Raw genomic sequence first — 16798 nt, forward strand, 5'->3', positions numbered from 1 at the left:
TTAGAGATAACCATAGTCCGCTAGAGTGAAATATCACCTCTCTTCATTCATTTCTATGGAGTTTTTAAAGGCGTATTTTCTTAAGGGGTGAAAGTGAAAGTTCACCCTTTGATAAATATGCCTTTCAAAATCCCATAGAAATGTTACTTTTTGATAAATATACCCGTATGGGTCACTTTTTTGTAGTAAAAAGGGCAACTTTTTTCCTCACTCCAATTGCATTAAAGTCAATAGGAAGTTTTTTCTTACTATAAATGCATTGTCAATGCATGTTTTTTCTCACTCCAAATGCATTAACGTCGATGGGTGGTTTTTCTAATTCCAAATGCATTGAAGTGAATGGAGAAAAAAAATTGCTCATCACTAGGGGTAAGGGAACTAAAACTGCAACCTATGGTATATTTTTCTCAGTAGCACAGGATAATTTAAATTAATTACAGTGCAAAATCATATGATTTTATACAATACTCTTGGATTATGACTAGAATATAGAATGCTGTATTGATTGCATATACACATACTCCTTTCCATTCTAGTGTTATATATAGGTTACTTAAAGGTTGAACTTGATGGACGTGTTTCTTTTTTCAACCTTACTTATTATGTTACTTAAGATTGTTACGCCCTTGTGAAGTGTTTCATGGTCACAAATATAACTTAGTAGTGTTTTATTATATGGGCTGTGTGTAATGTGATTGGCCGAAGGATAATTCTCTGTCACACATCAGCATAGTCAGGCATGGACCACATATAGCAGTTAATGTGGTTCCTTTTCTAAGCAGAGGTTCCATCTGGCCTAACTGATATCAGTCAGAAAAGCATTTTTTCAGCTCCATAGGGCCAATAGATTAATGTCAATTAAGTCAATGCTAATTCAGTAGCCAAAACCTGCCTATATGTAGGTACAACTACAGACAATGTGCTTGAGTAAATACAAAAGAAGCATGTATGTGATTCACAGCTATTTCTTGATATAGCATGGGACTCTTCTTGTTTTGTGTTTCAGGGCCTGGTGGGTAAATATATGTTTTTTAACCAGGGTTACTGTGAATAAACTGTTTTACTTTTATATATGTATTCTGCTGCAATGCAATATTAGCTAAAAAATCAGGAACAGTTTGATATCAGAATGCAACATATTTTATGTATTTAATTGTGACTCATAAATTTCAATGAAGTATAAAACTGTGTTTCAGGAGAAATTACTTATGGAGGTAGAGTAACTGATGCATGGGATCAGAGATGCCTGCGCACAATCTTAAGGAGATTCTTCTCTCCAGAAACTCTTGAAGATAACTATTGCTATTCCACTTCAGGTAAACAAAACTATTTGTCTTAAAATAATTAGCCTAGCAGGGTAGAATACCAGTAATATAAAAAAATGGAGGCAAAGTCATCTGCATTTAAATATATTTATTGTGTAGTGTAAAGATTTGTAGATAGTACTACAAAGAAAGTAGTTTGAGAGCTTAAAAATAGCAACATGAGTTCCGTGAACACTGAAAGGCAGGAGACCTCTGGCAAGTGTTTTAATACAGGACAATGTATAACACACAAGGTCATGTGACATAAGTAACAACAGTAAGCTTCTTATAATGATGATTTCACTCAGCATATCTATAAGAATATATTGCACAGGCTATTTATCAGTTCTGTGTATTGTAACAATATTATAAGTTGCCTTAACATTTTTTGACCATATAGAAGCACAAAGTCCTAAGCAGAGTTTATAGAGGCCATGAAACTCAAGGATTTGTTGTCCCAGTTCCAGGTCCACCCAATTTTTTTTCCAGGCTTTGCTAAAATGTTAGGGGCCCATGTCTGCTTGTACATTATAAACTTTATGAAATAAAACAGGTTTCTGCACTATAGACAGGTTTATTATAGATGAATATTGAAGAAAGGTAAATAACATTGATTAGATAAAGCCTTAGTGCTACCAATGTGCCTTTAACATTATAGTTTGACATTGCATCTATGCATTGATGGGGAAAAATACATCAAATAGTTTGTGCACTCATGGGTAAAAATATATCAAATAGTTTACAAAGGACATTTGCATGGATTTCAAATGCACAACAAAGATTTATTTTTGGTAATTCTCTTGTAAATCACTATGAGCTACGCTGAAAACACATAAATACTGTATTAGTTACTTCATCAGTCTGTTGTTTTCATAAATGCTGAGCAGTGTCACTTTGGAAAACAGTCATCTGCTTCAATTTAAATAATAAATATTTAAGATGTATCTCAGAAGTGGAAATATGAAGCAATAAATAGTGCAATAAATTATGCTACAATGCCTGTTGGCTAAAATATTCTCAGAATAACTTTTATGGTTTCAAATCAATGGCTGTTGCTAAAAATGCATTATGTTATTTAGTTTAAGTGATTCACTTTCCAGTCTAAGGGGCAGATGTATGAAAATGTGAGATTAGAGCTCATCACAAAAAAACACCCACTTTCTAGAAGATTTTTAGAAGTATATTTATTCATTGGTGAAAGAGTTCACCATTAGATATATACACTTCTAAATATTCCAGAGAAATGAATAGAAAGTGGGTGAACTCTCACTTTCGATGTTGTGGTGAGCTCTAATTTCACAGTTTGATAAATCTGCCCCTTAAAATCCTGAGTTATATATTAACAATTAGAAATTAAAATCTAGTGCATTTGAAGTTTAATTTCTAATTAATTTAATGTGTCTTCTATCTATCTATCTATCTATCTATCTATCTATCTATTATTTTACATATTTACAAAACTATTAACCAAATCTCACAGGCAATCAAATGGTTATCTTTGTCGTAGGTATATATTTCAGTCCAGATGCTGACAGTTTGCAGTCTTTCAAAGACTATATTGAAAATCTACCCTTGACAGATGACCCTGAAATTTTTGGAATGCACGAAAATGCCAATTTAGCTTTCCAGGTTTGTGGGTTTGTATATATACTTCCTTTAATTAAATGATGTAAAGCATTGATTTAATCATTGCTCAAAGTAAAAATGCTGATTTAAGCATAATAGTCTTTTGAACAAAGATAGAAGCTGCTTTTATTTGTCTCTTTAAGTATGAGTTTAGTCTCCTTAATATCCATAATAACTACCAAGAAATGAATGGAGAGTGGTGGAATTTTGCTCTAGCAGACTGTGGCAATCTTATAATTTCACTCTTTGATAAGTAACCCCATGAATTTTGCCTGCCTTTCAGTCAAGACGTGTGGTGAATTTAGTCACCATATGTTACACAACTTAATAAACAGAGTGTAAGTAATGGTTTTCTGAAAACAGTATTATGCTGAGTGCATTGTTTACCAACATTGTATGTATGCAGCATATCCCCTATATATGCAGTACAGTATGCATAGGCAGTGACAAAATAATTGACTTGTATTTTATAAAACCTATGACAACTGTTGATATTATCTAAGTGATTAACAATTAACTTTTCTTTATTCTGTGCAGCGCAAGGAAACAAGCATTTTGATTAATACCATATTAGAAGTTCAACCTAGATCTACAGCTCAAGGAGGTGGAAAAAGCAATGATGACATTGTGAGAGATTTGGCAACATCAATTCTTTCAAAGCTGCCAGGTAATATTTGCTTTCTTTAAATGTACCTTGACATACAGGTGCTTATTTACATATTTATCATCATGATATACCAGCATACTTGGTGCACATAAAATGGCTACCCTGATTGCTAAAAAGTGCCGCAAGCCCTTGCCCTTATTCAAAACATGTCTAGTACTAGACCATTTAGGGCTATTTTTTATAGAATTGAATTTGACATTTTTCATATATTCGTGCTTATACTTTTTTCGGCACATTTTTTCCTGCAAAAAAATAACCCCACAAGATTGAATATTAATAACTCTGCCTTCTAGCTTTGGATATTGTTCAGTCAGTTGCAGGGTGGGGAGCTTTAAGGGGAGTGGTTAAAACTGAATGTGGTCTATGAAAAATTTTGCACGCTGTCCCTGTAACCTGAAATCAGATATTTTGCTAATGTTCAGAGTGGTAGGATTAAATGGATCTTAAACAAAAATAATTATTGATGTCAACTGTTGACTAAACATAACTTGAACATGCTATTCTTATAATTAGAGGAGGAAAGAGTTCTACCCAGGTCCTAAGCATTCTTGATAATAGATCCTATACTTGGCAAATCCAAGGCAAATGGGAAGTGTTTTTTTTTAATTTTCTGTACCTGGAAGAGTTACATAGTAACATAGTTGAAAGGTTGAAAGGTTGAAAGGTTGAAAGGTTGAAAGGTTGAAAAAAGACACACGTCCATCAATTTCAACCTTCTGACTTTTTTTTTTAACCTGCCTAACTGCCAGTTAACTAATCCACATGAAGAAAGTAAAGTATAGTCACAGCTAGTATAAATTTAATGTTAATAAATATGAATGAATAAACAATGTATTTACTGTATACAATTGACTGTATTTTTTAGATAAATTAGAAATGGAGGTTGCTTCAGAGATGCTGTTTGTAAAAGATGCAAAAGGTCGTGTCAGTTCACTCACCACTGTACTTGGGCAGGAAGTTGATCGGTTTAATAAACTTCTTAAAGTGCTTAAAGTAAGTGCCTGAGCTGATTAAAATGAATAATTTTGTGCTTGTAGCATAAAAAACACCTTCATATATTTAGATGCCATGTATCAAGGTGAATGGATACAGACCATTACAGCTTCATCTTCTTTAATGACTTTTTAATTGATATTTTTGGAGAATAGCCACAATGAATTAAATAGCACTTGCTATGTAGTATTCTGTTTCAAGATTAAATGGCATGTGGTGTCATAACTCATACCATCATACTTTTAATGGCCAATTTAGCCACATCTTTTGTACTGGATTGAAATGTGGGTGCCTTTGGAAAGAAAGATTTAAAGGGTCTCAAAAAGTTGTGTTGTATTTTATTTTTACTACCTCAGAACATTCATCTTCACTTTTATATCTATGTGTTCATTGTAGTGTCTCTGTGACTCCTGGGTCTCACTGGGCAATTCCAAAGTCAGGCAAGTAGTTCGAGTCTCGAGGGTAGCATATGGACTGCCTGAAACTGGATCTCTTAATTAGCAAATATTTACACATAAGCAAAACATACTAATGACCATGTAACAATTATGGAGGGGAAAAAAATACATATGTAATACATTTTCTTCTCCATTAGTTAAAGGGGACGTAAAAGCAAAAAAATAAAATGCCAGTTTTACTTTCTTTAATGAAAAAGAAATCTATCTCCAATATACTTTAATTAAAAAATGTGTACTGTTCTTATAAGAAACCTGACTGTATGCAGTAAAATTCTCTCTTCGTTTTACTTGCTCTGACTGCTGTGGATAGGAAACTTCAGTCTTGCTGTATCAGCTTCTATGGCAGATATTATTTGACTTGTGCTGTTTTTATAATTTATGACAATTCCTAGGCTTAACCTCCCAACTGAAGCACAGACCACACTGAGCATGTGCGTAGTCTTGGTCTTGCAAAGATGCTTAACAAAGTTACAAGATGACAGCCCCCTGTGGCCAACTTTGAAAGCATAAATCATTTGTTTAATTTCTGCTTCTGGTGCAGTTCATGTTTGTGTTTAGTATACAAAATACAGCATTTCTAGCATTATTCTATTTTAGACTTTAGTTCCTCTTTAAGTATCTTAGTTAAAATTTTAAAGTTACATAAGCTAATGCTAAACTGGTTTATTTTTCTTGTTTAGCGTCAGTATGAATAAAAGCAATAAATATTTCATAATTAAAACAATTGGCAAGAAGAATGTTTAGCACAAGCCCCATCAGAACTTTGTTTGTTGTAAATCTAGTATCTTGTCAAATCAAATATTACACAATTACAGAGAAAGGTATATGAATACTAAAAGCATGTGTTTTTAAAAAAAGTCAAATTTAACAAGGAACCATGCAGCAATTCAGTTGTGTGTAACAGGCCTACTATACTCTAAAATGTATATTTATAAGGCAAGAAAACTTAGAAGTCTTATTATGTAGTCAGCACAAGATGTTGATGCCATTTTAAGAGTAGGTTTATATATGTGTCACCAACTAGCAGAATTTACCCAGAGTGTCCCACAGTGTCAATGTGTAGGCACGGAATGTTATAGTCTTTGAGCTGCTGTTTCTCCAGGTTACTCTAATCCAATGGCATTGATCACTACATCAGAGTAAGGTTTAGGGAAGAGCTTTTGATATCAAACATAACAAAAGTGGTGCTTTGAAGAAGGAACTGCAATGTTCTGAAAGCTTGCTGTGATTATCATCTTGGTTAGCCAATAAAGGTATCACCTTTACACCACTTTTGTTATGTTTCATCAAAAGCTCTTCCCTATAACTTTCTCAACGGGCCAACACGGTGCAAAAAACTTTACCTACATCAGAGTACTAGAACATTGATTAGGTTGTGGTGGAAAATAAGTAGAAAAAGTGCAGGTTACATTGCACATAACATATAAGACTTGTTCAATACAGTGGTGTTTTATCTGATATGTAACCTGTGGCTTTTCTCCCTTTTTCCATCTTGAATAGCTGCCCCCATGGCTACACAGCAGCTTGTTTATATGAACTATAGTAGTATTTCTGAAGCAAACACACCAGTTTTACCAGTCCAGTACATTATATTTTACTTTGATACACTTTCAGTATTTGGTGTTAATGTTTTTTTAAAGGAAAAGGAAATGTTTAAAGTAAGTATGTTTTATCAGAAAGGTCTGTGTAAATGCACCAGTAAACCGTCAATCTGTCAATCTGTCAAAATAAACACCACAGTTCTTTCCTTCTATGGTGTATCAGACTTCTTTCTTTCAGTTAAAAACTCCAGGGCATGGGCTTGAGCATGCTCAGTTTTCTCCTCTCTTCCTCTCCCCCTCCTTTTTCCCTCTTTTCACCTGCCCTCCCTGCTGTAATCTGATCCCAGAGCTATGAGAGAGCAGGAAAAGACTCTGGCAGGAAGTTAAGTCACATCAACCTAATATGGCAGCTGCTATCTTAAACAAACAGAAAAAGCTTTAGAGTTTCTAGAGACAATGTAAAGCATTCTACGGAATACATATAGCATTGTATTATTGTGGCAAATCTATTGGAAATAAACTGCTTGGGTAGCTTTTTCTCTTTAAGGCAAACTGACATTGTTTTGAAGGGTTTCTGAACTTAGTTTCCTTCCTCCACCTTTGTCTGCACACTCACATCTGTATAATAAACCTTACTCCCTACCTTGTCCACTTTACATACTCAGAAATTGTATCTTATACTATGCCTTTATTCTACTCACTAACCTTTGCTGGAAGTGTGAAGCCATGCATAAGGTGTCTACAGGAATACTCATAGTATTTGGCCTTTGTAAATAAAAGAAAATATTAAAGTCAGAAAGCTAGGTAAAAAGAAAAACATAAGGGAACACTTCTTTTCTAATTTTGTTTCTTTTAAGTCATTTAGCAATGCAAAAAAATTACAAATCAATATTTGTTGCGTTTGAAATACAATGTACTCTTTGTGCTGATTGTTTTGTAGAATTCTTTAGATACATTGAACAAAGCCATTGCAGGTCTTGTGGTCATGTCTGAGGAAATGGAGAAAATATACAAAAGTTTCCTCAACAGTCAAGTTCCAACTTTGTGGTCTGACGCGGCATATCCCTCTCTGAAGCCCTTGGGATCCTGGGTAAAAGATCTAGTGCTGAGAATATCTTTTATAGATGTAAGTACTTCAGCACTGCATTTTGTTTCTTTCTTTTTCAGGTTTGTTGTTTTCTTATAGATTTGGCAATAATATTTCCATTACAATAAAAATAATAAGCAAAAAAGCGGAATTCATTGCAATATTTTGTTATTTTTGTCATTTTCACTATGTGAGTGTTTTTTTATTCTGTATTTAAAGGCAGATGCCTTGTAGATAACATAAACATTAGTGAATTTGAAACACAGACTTACTGCCGACAAAAAATAGCTATCAAAGAATGATAACCAACCTTATGAAAAATGGTAGAATTGTATGTTCTCAAGAAATACCCTATATCATAACAAAGCCAAACTATAAATATCACAGGAAAATAAACCAATAAAAAAATTCGAACCATTAGGTCCTCACAGTCCCACTCAATATAGAGAATGAGATGTATATAAAATGAATAGTTGATTAAAATTAATTAATGAAAAGTTTAGTGAAGAAGTATAAGACTAATTCAATAAAGGGGCAGTGTTATAAAAGGTGCAGAGGTTCACCAGTTCTTGCAGTTTACAGCAACCAGATGTTTGCTTATAAACAGGTGACTAATAAGTGAAGAAGTATAAGAATAATTCAGTAAAGAGGCAGTGTTATAAAAGGTGCAGAGGTTCACCACTTCTTGCAGTTCACAGCAACCAGATCAGATGATCCATTTACATCATAAAAAGATTGTACATCTCAAATTAAATAGATGTAAAATTAAAGGGAGACTGCCTGTAACAACCTTAACTCTGCATATACAGAAATTAGCCTCATACTCACAAATATATGTGCATAAACCCACCCCTATGAAGCTAGTTATGTGACCAAACTCACATACACAGATAATTTTATAATATACTGTTATATAATCTCTGCAACACTGTTTTAAGTATACTGTCTAGTAATTTTGCATATTAACATTACTATTTATTGTAGGCCTGGATTCGAATTGGTCAGCCAAAGTCTTTTTGGATATCAGGATTTTTTTTCCCCCAAGGATTTTTAACAGGTAACAGCATTATAGGCACACACAAATAAACAGAGAATCAGCATTTTATTTGTATAATAATACTTTAGAGAATATTTGTGTATCAAGCTTGGTATTCAGTCTGATTCACTTATAGCTGCTAAGTAAAGTGGTGAAAAATTGGATCAATAAAGAGTTGTCCCTATCACCATGTTCATTTCATTTCTAAAAACGATGGCTTAAATTGGTGAACTTATTTTTTCAGTGTACTAGGCTGTGAATATATAGTTGATAGACTGAACATTTTAATTATGCAAATGCCAAAAAAATTTCAAAATATATTATGCAGTACATTACTGAGCCCAATGTTCTTGTCTAAATTAAACTCAGTGTGAACTCTAACAAGCATTTGTTTTGATAGGCACCCTTCAGAATCATGCCCGAAAATACAACTTGCCAATTGATGAACTTAGCTTTCATTACAACGTTCTCCCCCAATACCGTGATCAAGGAACAGTAACAGAAGCCATGAAAACCTTAAAGTTTGGAGAAGAAATACCCATGGATACAGTGGTACAGTTATTTTTGTGTTTTTTTTTATTTACAAATAAAATTGTATATTGTGATGGATTACAGCTTATTTTTGGGAGTTTTAGGGCAAACCAGCCCAAACTGCAATAATCATTATAATGCCCTGTGTATTTAGTTCCTCAGTAGCTGTAAAATACAAATATCACCTTTTTTCACATCCCAATGAAAACATGCAAAATGCTGTTTCTGACAATTAGGACCTTTTGTAAATAGTACCAATTTCCAAAAACTGTCTGTTATAATAGAACATTTTCATTTTGCACCTATAATAGTTAATATAGGCTCAGTATTTTCTTACCTAATCCATAAACATGGTTTTCTTCCTTCTTTGACAAACTCCCATTTGAAAGTTCCATTACAAACAGAAGAGTAATATATAGTGACTGTGCTTAGCTTATACACTGTATTTCTATGTCATTAACCTAAAATTAAAACTAGCTTAATAAAACTTTAATATTTCAATGTTTAGTTACCGACTCCTGAAGATGGTGTTCTTATGCATGGGATGTACATGGATGCTTGTCGCTGGGATGATGAAGCCATGGTTATAGAGGATGCTTTGCCAAGGCAAATGAATCCTATGTTGCCTGTTATCCACTTTGAGCCTCACCAAAACTACAACCCACACGGTAACTTATACCAAGCACCGCTCTACAAAACTGGTGCTAGGGCAGGCACCCTGTCAACCACAGGTTGGTATCCTTACAGCACTGTGCAATATGTTGGTGCGCTATAAATACATGTTATTAATGTTAATAAATGGCATCAGCCAAGAGACTTGGGTGAGGCAATCACTATCAATATTTTGTTGTGCTGTGATCTCTTTCAAGATATTTAATAAACCCAAAAGAGTGGCTTCAAGAAATGGATTTATTCCTGTGATAGGATTGTAGTAGTTGTATACAGCATCTAGTAGAATTAAGTCAAAGGCTACTGGACATTTAGGAGGGTTATTAATCAAAATCCAAAAATGTTCTCACTATTTTCTGAAAATCTGGATATCTGTTTGTGATTATGGAGATTGTATTTACACCAGTTTTAACCCCACTTTTACACCAAAAAATGCTTCCTCCACTTGTGTTAATTCCCAATGTCCAGTTGCCTTTGACTTATTTCTATTTGATACTATATATATCATGACCTGGGTAAATAACAATATTCATAGACATAGTACTTGTATGTTAAGAATATGGGACATGTAATAATTATTATATTTAATAATTTGCATTCAGGCCTCAATATCTTATTAAGAACTAGTATGTACTAGTACTTAAAAACTAGTTTAAAATACTAAGCAAGAACCTTGGAGACATACGCCTGCCAACAAAAATGCACATTTTTCTGTTGTATTTTATTATAGTACCACAGCTGACATTCATAAGAGCATTAACAGTAATATATTCACATTGACTTAAAGCAAGCAATTAACATTTCTTTCAGTTGAGTTGTTTTCAGATTGTTTGCCAGAAATAACTTTTTTCAATGGTTTTCGATCTTTTATTTTTACAGTTTTTTTACAGTTTAAAATGTAATGTCTCTGGTGTTTCAGTCTGGCAGCTCAGTAATCCAGGTGCAGATTCAGAACTGTTATAATTTACAAAATTTAGTTGATATACTTCTTAGCAGAATTTATAGAATGTTATCAACTATAGTGTCAATTATTACAGCTGCCTTTAATGAAGATCAGTAATTCTGCTCAGCAGGGACAAAGATAAGAAATGTATAAATTATATGTATCAATTTAAAACAGTTGCTGAGTCAGTGACCCCCCCCCCCCAGAGCTGCTTTAGGAAGACATAGGAAAGTGAAAAATTAAACTTTACACTTCAATATTAAAAAACAGTAGAAAATAGAAGATAGAAAGTAACCGGAAAAAGTCTTTATTTCCGGTGAACAATCTGAAACCAACTGAACTAAAAAAAAGTTTGAAGGTGAACCACTCCTTTAAATTTAATACAACATAGCTACATGGGAATCTATCATATGCACAGCAAATGAATCTTTCTAAAACTTACAGGTTTCATGATATATTTAATATAATCTCCCCAATATCAGTATCTGCGTGCAAAGTGCATTTTACGGTGGTAAAGTTTTACTCTTTTATAAATCTGCCCCTAAGTGTATACACTACTATGCACAATTCAGCTTGGATATTTCAGATTATGGTAACTCTTTAAAGGAAAACTATAACCCCAAAATGAATACTTAAGCAACAGAAATAGTGTATATCAAATTAAGTGACATATTAAAGAATTCTACCAAACTGGTATGTTTATTTAAAGGACAAGGCAATCTTCAAAACAAACTTGTACAAACAAGAGTCCACCACAGCTTCTTGCCAAACGCTGTATTGATTCTGCTCTGTATTGTAGCTGCCATATTGCCTCTGCCAATGTCATCCTCTGGGCCAGTTGTTGTTTAAGATGCTTATATCCAAACCTGCTCGCCCTGCCTAAGAAATCAGTTTGTGTGTACTGTAATATTAAAGTGCACAAGCTACTTGTCTCTCAGGGCAGCAAAGAGGAGATAGGAACTGCATGACTAATACTCTGCTTCGAGCTGTGGGTAACCTAGGAAACTGGTACCATGTGATAACCTTGTCAATATATATTCAGAAGCATTGTTCATAGGAGCGCATGCACATGATTTTAGATGAATGAATTGCGCAAGCGCTTGGTCTGACTCTGAGAGCAGCTCGTAACTAGATGTGACGTAAGACATATCTTTAAAAAATGCTTGATCGCTGTTGTGCTGCTGAGGAAGGGATGCATATATGGGACTCTTGGCAAGTATGTATGCATTCCTTTTTATGCGCCCTAGCATATGGCTATGACTCATGCTGAGGCTTTCCTTGTCCTTTAAGTAAATATTGCCCTTTTATATCTCTTGCCTAAAACCACCATTTCGTGACGGCCTCTGTGCTGCCTCAGAGATCACCTGACCAGAAATACTACAATTCTAACTGTAACCGGAAGTATGGAAGCTTATGTGACCTAACATGGATGTTTTATTTGGTTTGTTTATGTGCACCATGAATCCTAGGATCATGGTGCATACCCAGCTTTTTTAAAATGGCAATTTCCTATTTATGATTACGCAATGGCTCATATTACTAAAAAAGTATGTTAGGTTTATTTACATGAAGCAGGGTTTTACATTATATACAATATTTTTTTATAGACCTACTGGGGTTTTGTTTTCCTTTAAGCCTTAACATAATGATGCTGTGTTGTTAAGTGGAAAAGTGTAAGTCATAATTGCCTTTGTTTTTTTTCCCCAGGTCATTCCACTAACTTTGTTGTTACTGTGCTTTTACCATCAAATCGACAAAGTGATTACTGGATATCCAAGGGGTCAGCCTTGCTGTGCCAATTAAATGATTGAGTACAGTGAAGAACATCTTGAGAACAATTTTCTGTTCTACGGTTAAACCTTTCCAGATCTATATTTTGAAAACAGTTTATTTTCATTTAAAAATGCATTGCTGATATATGTTTAATGTATTTAAATTATATAATAAACTTAATTGAATTGTTTCCTGAATTGGTTTTTTATATAATTGAGCATCAGAAATTTCAGCTGGCTCATGGTATAAGTGTTATACTTTATTGTGTATGTAATGTTGTTCCTTTCGTGCATTATTTAAAGTGATACTCTTTAAAATATTCATGTGCATTAACAGTTATCTATAGGTCACGTTGATAATTTTGCTGATAGGGCTGCTTGTGTAAGTAATTCTTACTTGAAGTGCAATTGGTTTTCATTTTTTTTTATCTGTTTTTTTTTTTAGCTTTTTAGTCAGCAGCTCTTCAGTTTGCAGTTTCAGCAATCTGAATGCTAGGATCCAAATGAACCTAGCAAGAAACTGGAATATGAACAGCAGAAGGCCACATAGAAATATAAGTATTAAAACTATAACATGAACAGGGGACTCCTCAATTTGACCCTTCGCCTTGAGCTATCTCACTGGACCCCATTATTACATACCTTAATGAAACCATGAGACAGAGATGGGTGTAAAATGGCCACAGCATTTATTCACATTTTATTAAATAAATAGGACCTTGCCAGCTTAACCCAAGGCAATATTCTAAAGCTTCTCTCATGTTGCCAACATGAGAGAAGTTAAGCAGCCCTGCCATGTCGATGATAGGAAATCCAAGCAGGCTGCCCCCTAGCACAAGCAGTAGTAGCGTCTGTATCATTCAATCCACCGTGCAGTCACAGGAGAGAACCTCCTTTCTCCCTCTTCTAAACTTACCTGTGCAGTACTCTGGCAAGGTCCTACCACTGCTGTGACAAATAAAACTTAAAATATAATATCATATGTGCACTGTTTTGAACCAGAGGAAGGCAAAAAACCCAGCCCAAAGCCAGTGCCAATTATGCTTCAAGAGGGAAAAAATACCTTCCTGACCCCAATGGCGATCAGAAACATTCCCTGGATCAAGCGATTCACATTAATTTAACATAAATAAATAGAATACAGACTCTCAAAATTATAATTTGTAAAGATACAGAAACCACAATATAACAGCACTTTCATGAAAACATCCATATTCGGTTATTAATATAACATACTTATATGAGAACATAAAAGTAGAAAACTCCTGACATTTCATAAAATTTGCAAAACGGGGGAGGGTGGGTAGGATGTTTCTACCTGCTCAGAAGATAAGGAAGTAAACTGCTTCTTTAAGAACCTTTTTCCTCCTCTCCTCACTCCACTTCTTTATTCATTTAACTAGTGTTTTATATCTACTTACTATATTCTTCCATTATTATAAAAGCGCAGATTCTGAACTCATATTTTTCATCTGTCTACACAAATGAGGAACCAGTAAGTGAAGGTTTCCTTCTTAATAGTCCCAATTCTAGTAATACAACTAATGATGCATGGTTCACACATGAGGAAATTCAAAAGAGACTAGAACATGTTAAGATTAACAAAGGTCCGGGGCCAGATGGTATTCATCCCAGGGTACTTAGCGAGCTTAGCTCTGTGATTGCCAAACCTCTTTACTTAATTTTTCAGGATTCATTGAGATCTGGCATAGTGCCGAGAGACTGGCAAATTGCTAATGTGGTGCCTCTATTCAAAAAAGTATCCCGTTCTCAGCCTCAAAACTATAGGCCAGTTAGTCTGAATTCAGTGGTAGGAAAGCTTTTCGAAGGGTTAATAAAGGATAATATACTGGACTTCATATCAAATCATAATACTATGAGTTTGTGCCAGCATGGTTTTATGCGTAATAGATCTTGCCAGACTAACTTAATTTCTTTTTATGAGAAGGTAAGTAGAGACCTCGATTCTGGGATGGCAGTAGATGTGATTTACTTAGACTTTGCTAAAGCATTTGATACAGTGTCACACAAAAGGTTACTGGTTAAATTAAGGAATGTTGACCTGCACCATAGTATTTGTACCTAGATAGACAACTGGGTAAAAGATAGGCTACAAAGAGTGGTGGTAAATGGAACATTTTCTAATTTGACCAGTGTTGTTAGTGGACATTATAGACAAATGGCAGGGGACCTTTTTACACATAAAGTGGATCACCATACCAGAGGCCACCCCTTTAGACTAGAAGAAAATAACTTTCATAGTTACATAGTTACATAGTTAAATCGGGTTGAAAAAAGACAAAGTCCATCAAGTCCAACCCCTTCAAATGAAAACCCAGCATCCATACACACACCCCTCTCTACTTTTAATTAAATTCTATATACCCATACCTATACTAACTATAGAGCTTAGTATCACAATAGCCTTTGATATCATGTCTGTCCAAAAAATCATCCAAGCCATTCTTAAATGCATTAACTGAATCAGCCATTACAACATAACCTGGCAGTGCATTCCACAACCTCACTCTCCTGACCGTGAAGAACCCCCTATGTTGCTTCAAATGAAAGTTCTTTTCTTCTAGTCTAAAGGGGTGGCCTCTGGTACTGTGATCCTCTTTATGGGTAAAAAGGTCCCCTGCTATTTGTCTATAATTTCCTCTAATGTGCTTGTAAAGTGTAATCATGTCCCCTCGCACGCGCTTTTTTTCCAGAGAAAACAACCCCAACCTTGACAGTCTACCCTCATAATTTAAGTCTTTCACACCTCTAACCAGTTTAGTTGCACATCTCTGCACTCTCTTCAGCTCATTTATATCCCTCTTAAGGACTGGCGTCCAAAACTGCTCTGCATACTCCAGATGAGGCCTTACCAGGGACCTATAAATTATGTTTTCATCCATTGAGTTAATGCCCTTTTTATGCAAGACAGAACTTTTGCTTTAGTAGCCACAGAATGACACTGCCCAGAATTAGACAACTTGTTATCTACAAAAATCCCTAGATCCTTCTCATTTATGGAAACTCCCAACACACTGCCATTTAGTGTGTAACAGTACTTTCAATGCCCACCTCCAGGTCATTAATAAACAAGTTGAAAAACAAGGGACCTAGTGCAGAGCCCTGTGGTACTCCACTAACAACAAGTGGATGAATTTGAATTTTAGAAGTGAACCATCGAATTATTAGTCAGAAGAGGGGTTTTTCTTTTCTTTTTTCTTCATTTATTAATTGCACTGATTGAATCAGACCTCTCTAGAGACTGAAGCGGTAAACTAATATAAAGAGTATCTTTTCCTTTGTTCTAGTCCACTAACAACACTGATCCAATTGGAAAATGTTCCATTTACCACCACTCTTTGTAGTCTATCTTTTAGCCAGTTCTCCATCCAGGTACAAATACTATGTTTCATTTGAAGCAACGTAGGGGGTTCTTCACAGTCAGGACAGTGAGGTTGTGGAATGCACTGCCGGGTGATGTTGTGATGGCTGATTCAGTTATTGCTTTTAAGAACGGCTTGGATGATTTTTTGGACAGACATAATATCAAAGGCTATTCTGATACTAAGCTCTATAGTTAGAATAGGTATGGGTATATAGAATTTAATTAAAAGTAGGGATGGGTGTATGTATGGATGCTGGGTTTTCATTTGGAGGGGTTGAACTTGATGGACTTTGTCTTTTTTCATCCCAATTTAACTATGTAACATATTTTTTACCATAAAGAAATAGGGAATGCCCATGAAATAGGCCAAATAGTTAGAAGCAATAGGCCCACTGACACTTTGGCCCACCAGGAGTTTTCCTGATATCCCCATGGGCCAGTCCGATACTGACCTTAGCAAGAGACTGGAATATGAACAGCAGAAGGCCTGAATAGAAATATAAGTATTAAAACTATAACAATAACAGTACATTTGTAGCTTTACAGGCTCTGGGCCCCCCATTTGACAGCTGGAACAAGTCTGAAGAAGAAGAAATAATGCAAAAACTATTATAAAATGAAGGCCAATTGAAATGTTGCTTGGAATTAGCTATTCTATAACATACTAAAAGTTCACTTAAAGGGGAACCTTCCCTTTAAAGTAAGAATCAGCAACATATGTTTTAAATGGCACATGTCCATCAAGTTTAATTGCTAATTCCCAGCTTTCGGCTTTAGTGCTTCCCC

General features: G+C 34.8%; 1 protein-coding gene across 1 annotated transcript in view; it reads left to right on the forward strand.

Moving 5' to 3' along the window:
• Nucleotides 1-12818, forward strand: part of LOC108706776 (dynein heavy chain 6, axonemal) — a 149341-nt gene extending 136523 nt beyond the window's left edge. Inside the window, exons 69-77 of the mRNA XM_018243466.2 lie at nucleotides 1197-1316; nucleotides 2812-2933; nucleotides 3468-3597; nucleotides 4463-4590; nucleotides 7530-7715; nucleotides 8661-8733; nucleotides 9113-9264; nucleotides 9752-9974; nucleotides 12563-12818. Of these exons, the coding sequence (XP_018098955.1) occupies nucleotides 1197-1316; nucleotides 2812-2933; nucleotides 3468-3597; nucleotides 4463-4590; nucleotides 7530-7715; nucleotides 8661-8733; nucleotides 9113-9264; nucleotides 9752-9974; nucleotides 12563-12666 (1238 nt within the window). The 3' untranslated portion in view covers nucleotides 12667-12818. The remainder of the gene's footprint in view (nucleotides 1-1196; nucleotides 1317-2811; nucleotides 2934-3467; nucleotides 3598-4462; nucleotides 4591-7529; nucleotides 7716-8660; nucleotides 8734-9112; nucleotides 9265-9751; nucleotides 9975-12562) is intronic.
• Nucleotides 12819-16798: the final 3980 nt, after the last annotated feature.

The sequence above is a fragment of the Xenopus laevis genome, chromosome 1S (assembly GCF_017654675.1).
Source record: "Xenopus laevis strain J_2021 chromosome 1S, Xenopus_laevis_v10.1, whole genome shotgun sequence".
Classification (NCBI taxonomy): domain Eukaryota; kingdom Metazoa; phylum Chordata; class Amphibia; order Anura; family Pipidae; genus Xenopus; species Xenopus laevis.